Source organism: Trichomycterus rosablanca, chromosome 11 (genome assembly GCF_030014385.1).
Source record: "Trichomycterus rosablanca isolate fTriRos1 chromosome 11, fTriRos1.hap1, whole genome shotgun sequence".
NCBI lineage: Eukaryota > Metazoa > Chordata > Actinopteri > Siluriformes > Trichomycteridae > Trichomycterus > Trichomycterus rosablanca.
In genome coordinates, this window is record NC_085998.1 from 33,595,572 (window position 1) to 33,616,407 (window position 20,836).

At 39.4% G+C, this 20,836-nt stretch overlaps 1 protein-coding gene across 1 annotated transcript in view; it reads left to right on the forward strand.

Moving 5' to 3' along the window:
- cdh13 (cadherin 13, H-cadherin (heart)) overlaps positions 1–20,836 on the forward strand; it is a 399,576-nt gene that overhangs the window by 287,766 nt on the left and 90,974 nt on the right. The window contains 1 exon segment of the mRNA XM_063004232.1: positions 14,364–14,504. Coding sequence (XP_062860302.1) covers positions 14,364–14,504 — 141 coding nt within the window.

Consider the following 20,836-nt stretch of genomic DNA (forward strand, 5'->3'; position numbering starts at 1 on the left):
GAAAGAGTCGAGCTTCTGTGGAGTCACTGATGTTGTCAGTGGGTGTTGTGTGTTAAGCCTGGCGGACCCCGAGCTGGGCTTTGAGTTCTCTGCTCTGCATGAACTGCCTTTCTCTTTGTTGGAAAGATCCATTTTTTTAGGGGTTGTTTTTATGTTAGGAGAATGTCGATCTCATGTGCAGCTCCTCACATTCGGATGGTTTTTCTTTGTTTTTCTGCTATATGATGCCAAAGAACAAAAAAAATCTAAAGAAATTCAGAGAAAACACATGAACACTTGCCTGACCAGTTTTTTGGTAATTTGTTAATATAGGCAAATTTAGAATGTGATGACTGGAACTCGGTATAAAAAGATGAAACAAGGGAAAAATAAGACTGAAAAATGTGTAGAATATTCAAAAAGCCTGTGATTTGTTAACAGGTAAGGATATAATGACTGGATAAAAAAAGAATCCACCAATGGCTCATAAATATATCTAAATATACCTAAATTTAGGATATAGTGCCTGCCACACACTCAGAAAAGTTGAGACAGAGGCATGTTTACCACTGTTTTATCACATTTTTAATTAATTCAACCTTTTAACCGTTTATGAACTGGGGTGAGTGGAATTTTTGCCCATTCTTGCTTAATACAAGACTGTAGCTACGCATCAGTCCATGGTTAATAGTGCTGCTTCTCATCTGTATTATGTGCCACACATTTTCAATAGAAAACAGTAGCAGGCAGGACACTCAAGCATGCACACTCTTTGTCTACAACCCCATGTTGTTGCAGGGTCTGGCTCACCACTTTGTGCCAAACATCATGAAAGGATTTTTCAATCAGTTTCAAATGAAAATTACTAATTAATTTAGGTATTTTACCATCTTTTGTACTCGATATTGTGAACAGATTCAGAAAATCTGAAGAAATCTCAGTACGTGTAGTGCAAGGCCAGAAATCACTATTGAATGTGTGTGACCTTCAAGCCCTCAGACAAGATAGAATTAAAAAAAAATCTTAATGGGTTTGGGACAACTCAAAACAGCTCACAGCTGGATCAAGAAATGCCATCGTAAGCCTCACTCTGTATATACAACAACAACATGGTGTTGTAGACAAAGAGTGTGCATGCTTGAGTGTCCTGCCTGCAGGTAGCTCTGTCTCCTATTGAAAATTTATGGCACATAAAGATGAGAACCAGCACTATTAACCATGGATTGATGAGCAGCTGAAGTCTTGTATTAAGCAAGAATGGGCAAAATTCCACTTACCTCAGTTAAGTGCATGAACGGTTAAAAAGTGTAATTATTTAAAAATGTGATAAACCGCTCAGGTGGCACAGCAGTAAAAACGTCTGGTGTATTTGACAAAATGCATATGGCTGCTGCCCACGCATCCAAGGGGGCGTGGGTTAGCTTTGTTCTCCTCAATCAGAGCCGATGCCATTAGTGGACAGGAAGCATGACGCAATCGGCAATTGGATGCTCTAAAAGTGTGTTGCAGGCATCATATTCTAAATTTAGGTATATTTACGAAACACAATTAAGTTTGTTATTAAAAAAACACATTGGAAATATTTTATTTGGCATTTTGTCAGTTAAATAAAGTCATATAAACAAAAGCAAATTAATTACTTAGTAAAATGTAGTGCCATGTATGTACTGGTTTCCGGTAGCTTGTAAGCTGAAGTGGATCGATTTAAATGTCAGCTGTAAATGTCATTTATTGTTGTGTTTTTTATTATTTACATCACCCAATAAGCTTAGCTCAAATAAGAGCTTATTTAGGATTTAATTCACATTTATGAAGCCTGCACAACCAGAATACATTCTCAAATTGCAAGTTAGCTATAGCTAAAAGACTAAATAACAGCTAAATTTCAAACTGACCTACAATAAGAACCATCTCTAACCAAGATCTTCCACTCCAGGGTGACCATTTATATACACAAACCCAATCCGCTTAATCCATTCAAATAAACCAGAGAGAAGAACTTCTCTCAGCTAATGAATCCATCTGACACTATTAGCAAATGAATCAATCTAATTCACGGGGGAGGAATGTATTGAAGAAATGTATTTCACATACCACCAGACCCCCTATGTCTCTGGGGGCGCACTTCACCCCCTCTTTCCATTCCTTTACTCCCTTGCCTGCTCTAACTGTGCTGTCTTTGATCCATGCTAATCTAATTAACACTTAAACAGCAGCACCTGTGCTCTTCAGCATAAGTACCGCTGCCACTTCCCAGATGGATCCTTGATGGGCCTGATGGGGCTGATGAGGAACGGCCCTCTTCCCTCCTCCTCTTTTCATCTCTTTTTCTCCCTCCCCGTTGCATCTCTTAACCAGGTCAGGGTGTAATAGGAGGCTATTTCGAGCCTGGGTACGTCTCTAAACATTTAGTAATTGACAGCGTTTAGTCTGAGCAAGGATGATGCACCTGATTAGATTAGCCTGGAGCTTTTTAAGCTACATACCCCTGAACCCTAACCTTGATCCCAATTGGCCTCGCTCTCATCAGGAGCTGATGGTGTAAGGAGAGAGTACGGGACATCTCATCAAATCTCTAATTGGCCTGATCAAGCTCAATAAATATGGTTAATTCTGTTTGACAGCAGTAGTATACAGGTAGTGTTAATATGTTTTTGGAACATGGATGCAGTTGATGATCAAGTGTGGCCTGTGTTAAACTTGTGTAAACATTGGAGTGTTGACGCCATGTCACACCAGTCTTGCTATTAATGGTCCAGTTATTAATGGTAATTTATGACTTAATAATAAACATTTGTAATTATAAATAAATAGCTCATTATTTAGTTTCACTGCTTTATCCTTGTCATATGTGGGGGTTTGGTGCCACCATGAGACCCTAGGCACATATCAGGAACTTTCCAGGTGTGTTTCCTCTGTGTTCTCTCATTTCCTCCCACAGGCAAAAGACATGCAGTCAGGTTAACTGAAAATACAAAGGTGTATTGCCCAAGGTGTGTATGTTTGCCCTATGATGAACTGGCAACCTGTCTGGGGTTTTCCCTGCCTTTCACCCAGTAAATTGGACCCACCTTGCCCCTTAAATATAAAGCAGTCCTAAAACAGACAGTGAATGAATAAAGTCGTGTGATAATTAAACTCATCTCCCCAGGACCCATGATTTTAAATTCATGAAATAAAACTAGTAAGCATTTTCCAAAAATACTTGAGGTTTCGGTTAAACTGGGCTACACCATTTCATCATTTCTAGAGGAGCACTGAGAAAAGGTTGCAGTTTCAGCTGGTTGCACCTCAGTCCTTATTTTCTGGCATCATCTAATCTCTCCTGGCTGTTTCCCAGTGCCAGGATGTTCGGGCATCCATACCGGAGCGAGTCACATGGTTCAGTGGCTGTTTGAAATATTAGAAGCAGAGATGACACAAAGAACAATTCCTTCCCAATATATATCCTCTCACAAACGTGCACTTATATCTGCACAAAAGGTGAATAAGAAAATAAATAAATTAAAAGTTATTTCAGCTTTTATTACCAAACAAGTGCAGCTGTGTGATTCGGTTGTACTTCTCTGAAAATGCTTTATGATTCACTACAGTTGGAGTTTCATTCATTCACTGTCTGTTTTACCACCGATTTATCCTAAACAGGGTCGTGGTGGGTGCAATTTACTGGATGAAAGGGAGGAAACACCCTGGACAGGTCACCAGTCTATCACAGGGCACACACACACTCATACCTAGGGCAAATTTATATCTCCAATTATTCTAACTGCATGTCTTTAGACTGTGGGAGGAAACCGGATTACAGGGAGAACATGCAAACTCCACACAGAAAGTACCCAGATCGCTCCACCTAGGAATCAAACCTAGGACCTTTTGCTGTAAGGCAACAGTGCTACCCACTAAGCCACAGTGCCACCCTGTTCTGCATATAACAAACATAAATGTTTGAATGTTGTAATATTAAACCTTTGTCATTAATGTCCAGTTAGTTTTCTTGCATCTGTAACACATGACCGGTTCTGTTGTTCTTCTCTGTAAATGCTTTATGATTCACTACAGGTGAAGCATACACTGCTTGAATTTCCACTGAATATAACATGTATATATGTTTGAATGTTCTCATAGTTAATCGATTGGTAATAATATCCAGTTTGTTTTCTTGCTTCTGTAACACATTACCCCACAGTTCACTTCCTGTTCAGTAAAGTTTTTTCCACAGCAAACTTAGTGATTCCTTATGGACTCTACACAAATTGTTGCTGCTGTAAAGTATCATTATATACATTTATTATAAGATAATAAGATTTCTTATGACTGGTTCCAGCCCAAACAAGCCAAACATCCGTTACTCCTCCCCCACTAAGCTTGTGGTAGCCAACTGGAACGTTCTGCTGGCATCTCCCAAATTCACATTTGTCCATCAGACTGACAGATGGTGAAGCCTGATTCATCAGTAGAAAACTGGATGCATTATTTCAATGTCCAATGCAACAATTGCTTAGCATTTCACATGAGGATTGTTGGCTTGTCAGTGTGTGTGCAACCATTAAACACAACCCATGAAGATTCTGTCTATGAGCTTTTGGTACATTTCAAAACTAGGGGCATTATTACAAAATTGCAGATTTCCAAAATTAGAGATTGGCAGAGGGCATGGGTTATAGCATCATAGCCAGCAGAGGACTAACAGTGGTGGTTTCTTTAATCAGGTAGTTTCTGAACCTCATCAGCTTTAATCCGCTAAAGCTGGGAGAGATCTTTAAATACCAGCTTTGTTGCGCATCTTGTTGTGGGCTCATTATATTGTGTTGTATGTTGTATATGTGTTTTCAACACTTGCAAGGCCAGTTCTTTTGTTTCCCACTGGCTCTAATGCCGATATTCTAGAATCTTTCTGGGAAACCAAGCTGGTATAGCTGGATTCACAGCTGTCACAGCATAACCAACCGCCCTGGATGGGTGAGATGTCTCCAGATGCAGCATGATGGCTCTTTTATAAGCAGATTTTACTGAACTCCCAGTTTTTACTGAGTTTTTTTCTCTTCAATCTTTTCTCCTGGGAATTCGGGTTGTGGATCGAGTAGCTGGCGCTGTGGTAACTCAGTTGTCACACTGTCTCTTTTATCTGTCCTTTCCTATTTTTCTGTGTGGTTGTGCGTTACGCCGTGGAATTATCACTGATGCTTCTTGCTTGTGGCCAAGTAGAGTTTCCTCATGTTCACTAGGGCCAGTGCACACTCATGTCCCTGCAAGGTAATGATCAACTGACCAACTATCTGTTCTTTTTTTTGTTATTTTTTAGTTATCTTTTTGCTTTAGTCACATGATTGTTCTACCTTGGTTAATTATCCTGCAGCTCTCACATTTTTAAGACCTTGTAGCTGAGGTACAACTGGAAGAATATTCCAGTTCGTCCTAAAGTTGGTTAATTGGGGTTGAGGTCAGGAATCTGTGCAGCTCTATCCAATACCAAAATTGGCAAAGTGTCTCTTGATGCACTGTATTTTGCTTGGTCCAAGTATAAAGATATATAAAAAGTTACAAAAATGTACCAATGTAACAAATTTTTACAAATATTGCACGTAATAGGTCAGGTATTACACAGTAATGAGGTATTATTTGACAGTATTGCGCATTGTTTAATAAGATAAAACAATATTAATATTGATTATTATAGGATCAGATTAGCTATTGTAGTGCAGCATGGTTCGCTGCTTGGGCCGGTGCTGATTATAAAGCCTGTCAGGAAGAAAGGAGCTGCTTTATCTCTCTTTTGAACACCACAGGTAGAGCAGCCTGTAACTGAAGAAGCTGCCCAGTACTGTGACTGTCTCCTGTCTTATGCTATACAGAGTTTTGTTAAACTGTCACAGTCACTCATATTATGGATTTTATTTATTTTTTAACAATTGAGTAGAATGAAATCAAATAACACTAATGCATATAAACAAGGTCATAAGATCGTAGTGCTGTTTCAAAAACCCATATCTAAGCATCATAAATTAATAGGACTAAAAGGAAATGGCCTTCTGGGAACAAATCCATAACTGCAAAAAGAGAGCCTTTGTTACCCCAGTATTCACTTAATGCTACTCAAGAGAATTAAAATAATATAGCTTTCCCAGATCGATAATCATCAGATGTAAGATATTAGCACAATGCCGCATCAGTGCTTTAGTTATTTGGTTTGTTAATACATTCATGTTCATTTTTCATGCTAATCAGCTGAAATCTCATGATTCATTTATAAATGAAGGCAGCTTTTCGGGGCTCCATTAGTATGTTATGAATCAAGCAGTTGAGCAAAGAGGAATCAATCAGCATGACTCCTGTTAGCTAGGTGTGTCACTGATTAAGGAACTGAAAGTATGAGACTCGACATGCATGTACAAACAGCATATTTTTACATTATGTGAATTTGGAAAATGGCATTGTAATGCATAACTCTTTCTTAAAGCACAGGTATTTAGTTCATTTAGTTCTACAGGACAGGGACTGTGTTCACTTATGCCAAGTTCACACTACAAAAAAAAAGGAAAAAACTGGTTATGGCCTTACAGTATGTAAGAAGCAGTTATGTCACGTAGGTATCATAAAAAATCAATCTGACCTCTACTCTGAACAAGTTAAGTAGTCCTGATGTAAGGTTTTGTAACTGATGGAAAGCCCGTCATGGTGTCAGGCCGAACCCTTTATTGCTTTATACTACACAAAACACTTTTCAGCATTTTCAGCCAAAATATCACGCTGTGTGCAAGTATTTCACCTTTTATTAGCTTGTCTAAGATGATTTAAATCGATCTGCTTGTGCTTTTTTTTTACTCATACAGTACAACCAGAGACTGTAAAAAAAGAGAAGCAGGAGTCAGTCAGGCTAAAGGGCCTTAAAAATAAAGCCACTGGTTTTGATGTTGCTGTAATTAATATCTGTCATGATGATTAATCAGTGCTCCATTGTGCTGTACACTAGCAATGCCTAGCTGTATAAATAATCAGACCTTTTGTTGGATAAAATGTAATTGACTGATGTTCATTTGGTAGCAGTGGTGCTGCACAGCTCCTTTAATCTAGGTTTGAGTCCTGATTCTGGTTACTTAAAACATTCCAGTATGTAAATTGGCTAATAAGTGTGTAAGTTCCCTTTGATTGGAAAACACTGACTTTACAACAAACTCTACATGACATTGACTTTAAGAGGAATGTACTTCAAAAAAGTATAATGCATACACAAATCCACAAAGACAGTAACCACAGTTGGAGCTGCGTGGCACCAACACTACCTGCCTAGCCTGCTCTGATTATTTGCTATTCATGCAATAAATTTAAAAGAAACGTTACAATCTTGCAACTGGGAGCTAGGTTTTGCACATCCTCTTGTCAGATAATAGGGTGTGTCCCAAACCACATAATCTAAATCCAATATTAGACACTATTTATCAATCTACTACATTTACACTTGTGGCATTAAGCAGATGCTTTTATTTAAAGCGACTTACAATTATGACTGACAGTTTGAGAAGTTGAGGGTTAAGGGCTTTGCTCAAGGGCCCAACGGTGGCAACTTGCAGTGGTAGGGCTTGAACTGACAACCTTCTGATTACTAGTCCTGTACCTTAACCACTAAGCTACCACTGAGCTACCACTATTTGGTGCCTGGGTCCCACAGTAGTCTATTATGCTAGCTTACCACCAGTTTTTAATCTCAGCAGGTACTATCGTCCAGCAGGGTGCCTATACAGACATGATTGGCTATGTCTGAGGGAGGTGGGTGGGGTGAATTTGAATGAAATGTAGTATTAAGTGCAGTATTGGTTTTGAATACTGTACACGTGTTAACTATGAGGTGAACTTTGCTCAGCTTTTAAACTGTGCTGCAGTAGTGCAGCTGGTAAAGTCCCAGGGACCAGGATCAGATCTTGCCTCCTGTTACCATGTTTGCATGAGTTTATTTCTAAGTGCTCTTTTTTATCTAATTACCTGAGAAATGTAACTAAGTACGTCCAAGCAATTGAGACTCGATAACAGACTTGTTTAAGGGCCCAACAATGGCAACCTGGCAGCTTCTTATTGCCAGTCCAGTGCCTTAACCACTAAGCTACCAGTGCTCAGTGGCCCACTTCTCAAAAACATACAAAAGACAGATGGGTGTCTGTAAATTGCAACGAAATGTGAGTAAATGAATGTATTTGTAATTTTGTGGTGCCCTGCGACTGACCTGATCGTTCAGTATTTTCTGCCTTGCGCTGTTTATTTCTCTTGATGGTGCCGGAGTTACCACGGTTCTGTTTAAGATGAAGCAATTACTGAAGATAAATGAATGAAATTTGCAGAACTGACTTAGCCATAATAGACAATTCAAAGACTTTGAAAGTCTGTTCAGATGGCAGGAAAAAACAGACCAGGCTCACCGTGTGTGTGTTTGAAGGTGTATGTGTGTTCAAGGACAACCTTTGTTTTCAGTTAGTCAAAGCTCTTCATTAGAAGGCAGTGTACAGAGCCAGGAAAACTCTCCTGAGTAAATCTGCTGAAGCTGTAAAACCTAATCTAATGCTCCTTCCTCCAACTGTCTGTCAGCTTTCTGTCTACAGTCCAGTAGCTGGCCGTTGATTGGGCTTTTTCTGAGATTACTAACAACCTAAGGTTGCCTGTGAAGGAATTGTATAGAGGGAAATCAAATTTCCCCCAAATTTCCACTCAGCCCAAATATAGCTCATCAGCTGAGACATGCTTAGTGTACAAATCTCGCTTGATCGGTTTTGCACTAGAGCTAATGTGGCTAATAAGCTATAGAAACCATGTGACATTGTTTAGTAATCTCAGTTTGTCCACGTGCTGTCTTTACAACTAAAAATTAATTGAATCATATTCCTGACAATCCAGCCGAAGGTCCCCGGTCTTCTGCAACTGTTCTGCTCTTTGGGTGGATATAAAAAATAGGGCATTTAATGCTGTTCACCTGACCTAAGATGTTAAATGTGGTTCATTGAACTGGGTGCATACAGTATTCACACATTTACTCAGACCTGAGGGTAATTTAATGTAGACAATCCATTTACTAAATATTTTTTGGTAAGTGGCAGGTAAAATGGAGAATTATGTATGTCAGGTGAAGTCCTGTAGACAAAAAGGAACCATCACATCCGCCCCAGCTGTACCATCCTTTTCTGTCCAGGCACAACAGTTACTGAAAGGGCCAGGTGCAAAAAGGCCAACAGTGTGGGTATTTAAAGATCTCTCCCAGCTTCAGCAAATTTATGCTAATGAGACAAAGGAAATGTCAATAATCTGTACTTCATTCCATAATCCACACCTCCTGCTGATCTCTAGGGCAAGCGGGCTTCTTATGGAAAGGAATGAGAACAGACCTGAGTGATTGGACAAGAGGCAGAATGACAGCAACCCAACATCCCTAATTGCCACAAATTTCTATCACCTAGAACCCCCAAGCTCTGTGTCTTTGTCTATAGTCGGGTGGGCAGTTACGGTGCTAGGGGTCAGAAACCAACACATAGCGGCCTGCAAATCCGACAAGCATGAGAGCACCAAACTGCCCTGACATCATGGCATATGAACCTAATAATATGCATTTGACACTAATTTAAATTAAAATATGCCACAGGTAGTTTAGATGACCTTCTAAGCACTTGAAAAAATGTCACAGACATGACTTCTGAATACGGCTGAATGAAAGAAGATGGGAAACACTTTGCTCATTATGATGTTGTCATGTCACACAGGAGTTTCATGTGAAGGCTCTGACACCGGTGAGATTAAATCTCCTCTCACCTTCCTCTCCTCCAGATGGATGTTTTTTTTTTTCTCTTACACTTGCAGGTATGTGAAGGACCATCTGTTTATCGGTGGTAAATAATTTCTGAGCTGGTTGCTGCTGACACTCGTCCTAGCCAATCTCTGTGACCATCTGCAGGAGCACATGCAGCAGAAAGCTCAGAGAGCCCTGCTGTGTATCTCCACTGATCTGCAGTCAGGTGGATTACAGCACAATCACACTTTATTATCAGAAACAGATGAAGCTGTCTGGGTCTGCGTTAGAGCCGAGTCGTAGGAGGAATCCCGGTTATTAGAACATTGGCTCTGACAAAGGAAGGTACATTGTTTTTTTTTTTTTAAGTGCTTCCTTTTAACTTGTATTTTACCCATTTTTATTGTAGTTGTAGCCAAAACACATTTTATGCTTCCATATTTGCTGGACAAATATTCAGGTTATTTACTAGGTAGGGTTAGTTTAAAGTAATAAACTGAAATAATAGTTTATAACCAGATTAAGCCTTACATGTCTGGGCAGGATGTGCTGACACTCACTTAAGCTGGTGGTTCAGAATATAACTGATTAGTAGTCATTTTATTGTACTTTTATTGTAATTTCTGGGGGGGTTTTCATCGCTCTTGCTAGGAGTTTTAAACTTTTGAGTTACCCTGTTTACTTCCTGTGGTGAACATTTGGTGTTGTACATGCTGGTGTAGTTTAATACAAGCCATCTTTTTTCTTGAGTATGTACCTGTGTTTTCTAGCATGTTGTGTGAAGTGCAGTGTTTAGCCACAGTATTGCCACAGTATTGATCTGTGCTGGTTAATGTGAAGTTCACACTACATGACTTTCCAAGTCATCAGGTCACTGTACAGTTCACACTACACAACTGGATCTCTTGTAATCGGGAATCTTTCAAGTCGGTGTGGCTTTCACACTGCACGTCTGATCGGCGATAGGGGGTTTCACACTACACCATCTATTACCAACTGGAATCGCAGGCGAGCTTCTCTAGTCTCCCAAACTACGTTTTGTCACGAAAACAAACACGAGAAGGGTTTAATGGTACCACGTCAAAAAATGCACGTCAACAAGAAGCGAGCGATCGAAGTTTATGCGCTGATGTGCAGCGTAAAATCAAGGAGAAAAAATAAATGAATCTGAGTGGATTGGGCAACGCGACCAGCTGGGATTGTTTGTTCTGTAGTGAGGTTTTTAAATATTTTTTGCAATGCAACGCTGGTGTTATGTTTTGTAGAGAACGATAAGGTCAGAAATACTGTAAAACTTGTGTGTGCCGGTGTATTCTGATGTAAACTATATTATGCCCTTGTCCCACCTTTTTACAACTCCTCCCCTGCGTTTTCCCTTACACCGTATCTTGCATTCTCATTGGCTGTTCGACATACCACTCATTGCCAGTCGGGCAACTCAGATCCAGATATTTGACATGCTAGATATCTCTCTTCGGTCGCTGAGCGCTCAGCGAGCCGCTCGGATCAAGTTGTTGAGTAGTTCACACATAGCAATTGAGAGCCGAGTTTCGATCGCCGAGCGAACCCCAAGTTGCTCCCAAACTGGCAAATCTAGCGCCGACCAGTCGCAGAGCGAAAATCAGGGCACAAATCGTGTAGTGTGAACTAGGCATAAGTCTCCTGCAGTTGGGTTCATCCAGTTCAGGGCTTTTCAAACCCACAGAAACACGAAACGAACTTGTATGTGATCGCCCTCTTGTGGAAGCTTTATGTATTATCCTGTAAACCAAACTGGGACCAGATTGTACAGAGCAAAACAGAGAGAGTAAGATACATTGTGTTGCCTGGGTCACATAAAAATAATTATGAACATAATGTGGGTCACTTGAAAAAAGTTTTTAAAGAAATCCTGATCTAGTGCAGTGTTTATGATTTGTCCACCACTGGTAAAAAGATCTTGTGAGCTTCTTAAAAGAAACCTGCTGTACTGAGTAAGATTGTAACATATGCAGACAGTGATAGTGATGGTTGAGCATCCACTACACACCACTACTATATTACATCTTTGTACTACACAATCATTCTTTGTGGATTATTAGATCCAGTTAACGAGTCCTGCAAATATCTTAGAATATTTGGACTAATCTTATTGGTCTTCTAAACCACAGAGCAAGAACTATGAGATAAAAACAGAAAATCAGCATGTAATCGTTTTCCTCTTTTCTCTTTATGTCCTTTTTTGAGGAAAAAGTTCATCTCTAGCTGAAACAGGAGAACAAATATGGTGACAGCACGGGAGTGTGTGGTAGGAACAGTGAACTGTATGCATCACGTGCCTCCCGGGGCTGATATGAAACAGATGGATGAGTTTTATTAAGCATGCAGCTCTTAAAACAGCACTGAGTGGGATTTCAATAAAGAAAATAAATGTTTGCATTAACACCTCCACCATGTGTAATATGCCCCTGCATTGAGATTTTTTTGTGAAGTCAGCTATTAAAAATGCTTAATGACCCCATAATTATTATGAATATATGGATTTTCTTCTGAGGAAAGGCTTTATTTTCCATAAAAGAGTATCTGTCAAAGACCATGTGTGCAATGAGTACTAAATAATCTGTCTTTGTAAGTTAAGCGTAAGAGGGACTGGAGGTTTTTCAAGGAGAGAAATAGCATAGCTTATTGAATAAGTATTTTAAAGTATCTTTAATAGCTTTTTAAAATTATTATCTTGGCTGTGTGTGCACAACTGTGTCTGCCTTTCCCTTATTTAGATTATGTAACTTTTTGATATAAAAAAGTCTTTAGAAGAGTTGCCAAATATTTCAATATGATGCTGAATCACATTCATGACTTAGACCTGCTTAAAACTGGTAGTTTGAAAGTATTTTTGCGATTTTTTTCCCCCCAATATTCAATTGCCTGATTGTATCTCACCTCTACTGCTGACAAAGGAGAGCTGTAACCGACACACTCCCCCTCCAACACACATTCTTTTCACCTGTATGAGGCGAGTTCAAATGGGGGATCAGTTTTGCGTATGAAGAGTCATGCACTGATCCACATTATCCCTCGACTCATTGTGCAGGCGTGATCGATTAGCAAGCAAATGTCATAATTGCAGATAATTGAGATTTCCCTCTGGGTCCATTTAGGCACCCAGCCTGCTGGTAGTAGAGCTGAGATTTGAACTCGCGAGTTTGAGATGTTGCTCTGATGTGCTGCTGTGTTTTATTGCCACACCACCTGAGTGCCATCGTAACCTTTGAATTACTAAAAAACTAGAAAGGTACGTCAGCCAAAACATTTCGGACATTGACATTAAAAACCTCAAATTCTCAAATATTAAATTAATACATGCATATAAAGACATGTTGTTTTTCACTGTTATATTACGTTATGGTGACACATTGGGGTAGTGTTAGTCTTAAGGCTTTAGATTTCCTAACTGTGGGTGAAATTGACAGCTGTTGTCAATTGTCCCTACCTGGCACCCTGCTTGGCAACTAGTGTTCCTGGAAAAACACTTAGCTGAAAAACATCACAAACCAAAAAAAAACAGAAATGTAATGAATAAATGATGAATAAATTTCTGCTTGAAAAATGATCTTGTCTTGTGGCTCATCTGTTTACTGATTATTCACCTATAACAAACACTGAGGCTTCATGGTTTACGCACAAGCTTTACCATCTGTTCCAGCAAACTTTTTACTTTTCATTCCTTTTGGCTTCAATTTATTTATTTATTTATTTATTTATTTATTTATTTATTTATTTATTTATTTATTTATTTATTTATTTATTCTTGTTGGGAGGAGGGTGAAGAGTCAGTGAAATAATCTGTTAATTACTCTTTATTTGGTTCTATTTTGTCACGTATCCAGCTTGTCTGTGCTCCCGGAGTGCTCTTATGTGCCACGCCCCTCTCTCCGAGAACACGTTAGAGGGTGTTTGCTCTCAGACTCAAGCCAGCGCCCCTTTTGTGATTGGTCTTCTGTTGATGAGCCACAGTTGCACCTTGTTTTGGGTTGAGTGTTAAGAGGATTTGAGGAAGCAGCTGTTTGTCATTCATTGGTTTGGTTGGGTTGGGTTGGGTCGGGTCGGGTCGGGTCGGGTCGGGTCGGGTCGGGTCGGGACGGGACGGGACGGGACGGGACGGAACTCTCTTGTCTAGTTCATGCTCTTGTTAGTTTGCTCATGCTTCTTGTTTAAGTCTTGTTTAGTTCATGTTTTGTGTTAGTCCGTTCATGTTTAGCGTTAGCTTAGCGGTTAGCATAGCATTTAGGTTCAGCTTTGTTCATATGTGTTTAGATTAGCTTTAGCATTGTTAGCATAGTTTGTGTGTTTGTGCTTGTCTTGTCTACCCCTGTTGTGTGTTTTGTTGTTGTTGTTATTATTAAATACGTTTTGTTAGAACATCTCTGCATGTGTGTCCGCCTCTCTTGTCATGTCTAGCCCAAAATCGTTATGTATTTCTTTAGATATCTTTGTGATTGTTTCTATGACTTATTGGCAGCATTTAATTTGTGGTAAATCAGCTTTGATTAAGCAATTATTTGAAACCAGTTAACCATAACCACGCCTTGCTGTATTAACCCATACAATCTAAAAGTCTTTATGTTTTTGGTCTTGTCTGCAGACTCTACCCACCACACAGTATGAACTGGAGATTGCGGCTAAAGACATGGCGGGAAGTGAAGTTGGATTGACTGGAACGGCCACTGCAACCATCACCATCACTGACAGAAATGATCATGCACCAGAGTTCACCCACTCACTGGTAGGACTGCTTGGTTATTTTTTATTTGTCTTTAAAGTCAATTAAATGTACATTTTTGGCATTTAGCAGACGCTCAGTTTTCGGCATTTAGTGACTTACAGTTGCGACACAATACAGTCTAAGCAATTAAGGGTTAAGGGCTTTAGTCAAGGGCCTAGCAGTGACAACCTGGCAGTGGTGGGGCTTGAACCAGCAACCTTCTGATTACTAGACCTGTACCTTAACCACTAGGCAAAAAGCTTCTGGTTTTGAGAGTCGCTTTTCAAACCTCCCTACCCTTTATTCAAGGAGTCTTGCAGACCACATTTTACATTTACACATTTAGGAATTTAGCAAATGTCCATATCCAGAGCGACTCACAATTGTGACCGAATCTAATCCAAGCAATTAATGACTAAGAGTATTATTTAAGATCCCAACAGTAAAGGTATGGAGGTGGGGCTTAAACCAGCGGCCCTCAGATTACTAGTCCAGTACCTTTACCTCTGAGCAATCAACCGCCTGGACGTGTCTTATGCTTGTATAAACACTGGCATAAAGCCACCTTTATTCTAAGACACTCACTGGGGTTCTTTGAATATCACTAACACACACAAACAGCCACTTTCCTCTTTCTTATTCTGCCCAGAGCTCTCTCACACAGATAGGCAAAGTAAAAGCTGGCAGCACATCCATCACTGTAGTCGGAGATGCAGCCCAGTGACAGCTGTGATTCACACAAGCTCAGGTGATTGACTGGCTCTCACACAAATGCACTTGTCCTTCGTGACCTTTGCTTTTTAAAATAATTGTAATGCAGTTCTGAAGGCTGGGATACCCTGCAGTGAGCACATGGCACGTAACGTGTGTGTGCTGGTTTGTTTATCTAGGCATTGGGTCAATAAAAATACTTGTATGCTTTTAAATGCACTTAGCAAGCACTAGCAGAGGCTGTTATTTAGCTCTGCTTACTGACAATTATATATATATAAGAATCAACTTTGTACTGTGGCAGTTGGAAGACAGTTGAAAATAGTAGAATATACACTGATCACTCACATCATTACAACCACTGACAGGTGAAGTGAACAGCATTATTATCTCTGTGGCATAATAGCAATGGCAGCTGTCAGGGGGTGGATGTATATCTGGTTGTGTTTTATAACATTAGCACAACAGTTTCTTACGCAGTGCTGTCTGAGAACTTGAAGTTTGCATACATTTAACATTGGTTTCCGGCCTGACCCTTGTAAAATGCACCTGGATTCCCTGAATTATTTCATAGTATCATGCACAGTAGATGGTAAATAACCTAAATCATTTGTAAGTTTGGCACAAAGTTTTGTTGGATTTTACAAGATGTTTTTTTTTTTCTTAATTTTTAGTTTGTATTTTTATTATTTATGTAACGACTGGGCTAACTTGACAAGAGGGGGCAGACACACACGCAGATATGTTTTAACAAGATAATAATAATAATAATAATAACAAAATAACAAAAGGCAAGACAGGGGTACACAGACACATGAACTAAGCTAAATGCTAATGCTAATTTAAACACAAGAAACCTGACTAACCTATACAAGACCCTTAGCTAAGCTAACAGGCTAACACAAAACATGAACAAGACTTACACTGGACTTCTAAACATGAGCAAGAGCATAAACATGAGATCAAAATTCTCAAACACCAAAGCATGACAAAGTCAAAACCATGACAATCCTAACACCAAACCAATACATGAGCATGAAAACCAAAATAGCCTCTCTTGAAGGATCCACATGTGCTTCCTTAAATGCCCCGAGCATTACACCTACAACGAGGAGCAGCTGTGGATCATTAGCTTCATTGACCAATCATTATGAGGCGGAGCCGGCCTGACACCATACAAAAAGCCTCCTCCACCATGTGCTCACAGAGACATGGGCGTGGCACCTACACACTAAACATGCTCTGGGAGCACAGAGGGGCTGAATTCGTGACAATTTTCTTTTATTTACTGTATACATTATATTTCTTATTTAATTAATCATGTTTTTATTTCTTGTATTTTATTATTTTAAAATATTTTGTACATATAATATATAGTGTAAAAGAGAAAAGGGGGACTGGGGGGTAAAGCAGACCCACTCATGGTGAGTCATGGTGCTTTTTTAATAGAAATGCCCAGAACTCGTATCATCCTAAATGCAGCTACCTACTCTTTCATCCTGCGTCCATGATGCGTTGCAGTGTCTGGAAGAGGTATGTGGGTGTATAGGTTATTTTGTCGGTGCGCCGCTCATCTGCCCAGGCCTTATGTTCTTATTTCTTATCCTGCTTTAGCTGGGTGAAGAAATGTTCTGTGAAAAGGATAAAAACCTGTTTGAAAAACATCCATTACAGTCAACCAGGCTCAACTATTACCGCCAGAACAGTACAAAGAGACTGTTGTCAGGAAATTTAAACCTGCTACGTCGGCTAAAGGAAAGGTTTGTGTATTATTCATACAGAAATTCTTTATAGTCACAGGACAAGAAAATATTTAACATTAAAAAGAAAAAAATATACAATAACCATATGTTCAAGGGGTTCTTATTGGCATTTCTCTCTAAAAAAATAATTAATTAACAGTTACAGTAATCACCTGTCTCACAAGTGATAATGTCAGAGTTTTACCAGTGAGATGAAGAATTATGTGCATATACCGATCAGGCATAACATTATGACCACCTCCTTCTTTCTACACTCACTGTCCATTTTATCAGCTCCACTTACCATTATAGAAGCACTTTGTAGTTCTACAATTACTGACTGTAGTCCATCTGTTTCTCTACATACTTTTTTTAGCCTGCTTTCACCCTGTTTTTCAATGGTCAGGACCCCCACAGTACCACTACAGAGCAGGTTTTATTTTAGGTGTTGGGTCATTCTCAGCACTGCAGTGACAATGCCATGGTGGTGGTGTGTTAGTGTGTGTTGTGCTGGTATGAGTGGATCAGACACAGCAGCACTGCTGGAGTTTTTAAATTAGACACTCCTGCCTAGTTGGTCCACCTTGTAGATGTAAAGTCAGAGACGATCGCCCATCTATTGCTGATGTTTGAGTTGGTCATCTTGTAGACCTTCATCAGTGGTCACAGGATGCTGCCCACGGGGTGCTGTTGGCTGGATGTTTTTGGTTGGTGGACTATTCTCAGTCCAGCAGTGACAATGAGGTGTTTAAAAACTCCATCAGCATTGCTGTCTGATCCACTCATACCAGCACAACACACACTAACACACCACCACCATGTCAGTGTCACTGCAGTGCTGAGAATGATCCACCACCTAAATAATACCTGTGGTGGTCCTGTGGGGGTCCTGACCATTGAAGAAAAAGTATGTAGAGAAACAGATGGACTACAGTCAGTAATTGTAGAACTACAAAGTGCTTCTATATGGTAAGTGGAGCTGATAAAATGGACAGTGAGTGTAGAAAGAAGGAGGTGGTTTTAATGTTATGGCTGATTGGTGTATGTAAGCTCACAAGTGACAAAATGACATTTAAGCATGTGTGTGTGAGCTCACTTAACATGCATTGTTGGGTTTAATCCAGACTGTGATGTCATCTGCTGGTGGGTAGCACTGTCACCTCACAGCAAGAAATCCTGGGTTCGATTCCCATGTGGAGGCTCCGGGTCCTTTCTGTGTGCCGTTTGCATGTTCTCCCTGTGTCTGTGTGGGTTTCCTCAGGGAGCTCCAGTTTCCTCCCACAGTCCAAAGACGTGCAAGCAATTGTAGATACAAAATTGTCCATGACTGTATCTTGTGTAAACAGTAACTAACTGTCCTGTCATAAATGTGACCAAAGTGTGTAAAACACGACTTAAAAATCCTAATCAAATAAAATAAATAAATCATCTGCTGTAGTTTCTGATGTCTTGCACCAGGAGATCAATAAATACTAAATAAATAAATCTTGTTCTTACCAGGTTTTTTAGTCATACATGCAAATACAGTATACACCAGAGTTGTAGCTGAAGATGTCTAACATCTACATAGCACTAAAAAGCAAATGATATGATTGACAGCAGACAGAAGCAGATTTTTTTTATTCTAATATAACACTATACTATCCAAACAGTAGAATTTGTTCTGATTGTCACTTATCACTGCTTATAACTGCTGTCTGTGGGATTACCAGAACGCTATTTGTAAATGACTGTGATTTCACAAGCGATGCTAATTCCAGATGTCTGTGAGTTTAAAAGTAATATGAATCATGGATGTGTTAGCTCATATCTGACAATAACAGCCCCCTGTGAGCTCATGTATACAAAATGATAGCTGTGTCTCAGATTGCATATTTACATTCTAGGTTTTAAATACATGGTGAGTCATAATGATTCTCACAGTTATTTCTATCCAAACTGGTGGTTGTTATAAAACAAGACAATCTTGTACATTTTCAGGATTAGTACCTAGTAAGGATGATTACATGTAAAGCTGTGAAGACACAATTATATCACATCTTATTACCCATCTTTAGCCACAAACTTACACTATCTGGGTAAACGTATGTGGACATCTGACCATAAGCTTGTTGGACATCCCATTTCAAAACACGGTCTTTAAAAGTGTTTCCCACTAATTGTGGGTGCTATAACAGTCCTTACTCTTCTGAAAAAGAGTTCAACAACATTTTTGTGTGTCAATAAGAGTTTATGTTCATTCTAATCTGTCAAAATAGTATACAGTATCTTACGTCAGGCCTTAATATAGGGTAAAAAGGCATAGTTTGCAATAAACAAAATTAAAATTAACACCAAAAATATTAAACCAGGTGTTTTTGGATGTTATTTGGTACAATTTGGCCAAGTTTTTTTTTTTTTTTTTGTAATATTATCTAATATGTTGCAGGGCGGGTCATTCACCAGGTGAAGCCCTGCGTCCGTAAGGTCCTAATATATGTAATATATGGACCCAATTGCAGGATACTTAACCAAGGTAGAGCAATACTGCAGCTAAACAGCCACAAACATGTCATGTTTGTATTATAGTAGTAAGTAGATGCCCAGGTGACGCAGCGGGATATTCCACTAGCACACCAGCACTGAGATATTGAACACCCAGGTTTGAATCCCAGCTCTCCTACTGGTCGGCTGGGTGCTGGCCACCGAGCCTGGTGTAAGGAACGCTGTGTAAGGACCCTGGTTAGCAGACAGAGGCATCTGTGCAGAAGTGGAAGAGACTCATGTAAGAAGCCAGCAGCAGAAGACTAATTGCCTATGTCAAATGAGGAATATATATATATATATATATATATAGATATAGATAGATAGATAGATAGATAGATGGATAGATGGATAGATGGATAGATGGATGGATATTTGCAGTATGTGTAGAACTTAAGAACAGTTCATCATGCGTTCTGTTGGAACTACGTTTGGATGCATGGAAGTCCACCTCAGCTTTGTTCTCTCTTTCCCAAATCTAAATTGTTACTGAATTACTGACGTTCAGGGCTTTAGAGAAAGAAAGTGAAATGCACTGTTTACTGTGACGATAACTTTCTACACACACACCAGCCATCATAACATTAGTTTGTTGCATAATATTCATATTTGAGAGACTTGATGTAAACAACAGAATGCTGATTTAGTTTTTTCCTCATTAGCTGCTCTGTTCCACCACTACATTTTTCTTCATTTCCTATCCTGTCAAAGAGTTGCATCATGATCATCTCACCCAGTTAGGAATCGCCCGAACTGCATCTTCACATTTTACATAGCTTGTTCTGCAATGTTATGAAAATCAGCTTTTGGGAAAGCCACTATAATTAGCTTTTTTACTGGGCCATAATGTTGTTTTATGAGGGCAGGAGACAAGAAAAGCTGACTCGGAACCTACTGACATAATATTCATTTTAGGATTGCTTAATGTTGAAAGATTAATGGCGGCGGTGATCAAATCTTGCAGCTTCTCTCTGTTGTTGCTGAGTTTTATAACAGGGTTCTTATTTAATCTTGCTCTTTATACTTTACCCATCTGTTTTTCACCTTTTCTAATCCCTTAATACATATTTCAATCTGGTTATTTCATTAAGTATAAAACAACAATCAGTAAAGCTTCATTCTAAACATTATAATACTGAACAATGTTATACTAGTTTAATTCAATTTATATTCACCCAGTGGACACTTTATTAGATTAACACGCTCATTAACTTAAATCTCCTAGTCATTTACGAAGTGAATCATCTGTCTCCAACTTAAAATAAAAGAATGTAGACATCAAGAGTTTTAGTTGTTTGATCAAACATTTGAATGGTCACGACACCAATCTGGGACTGTGGCAGGATTTTTGGTGCCAGATTAATTGGTTCCAGTAGC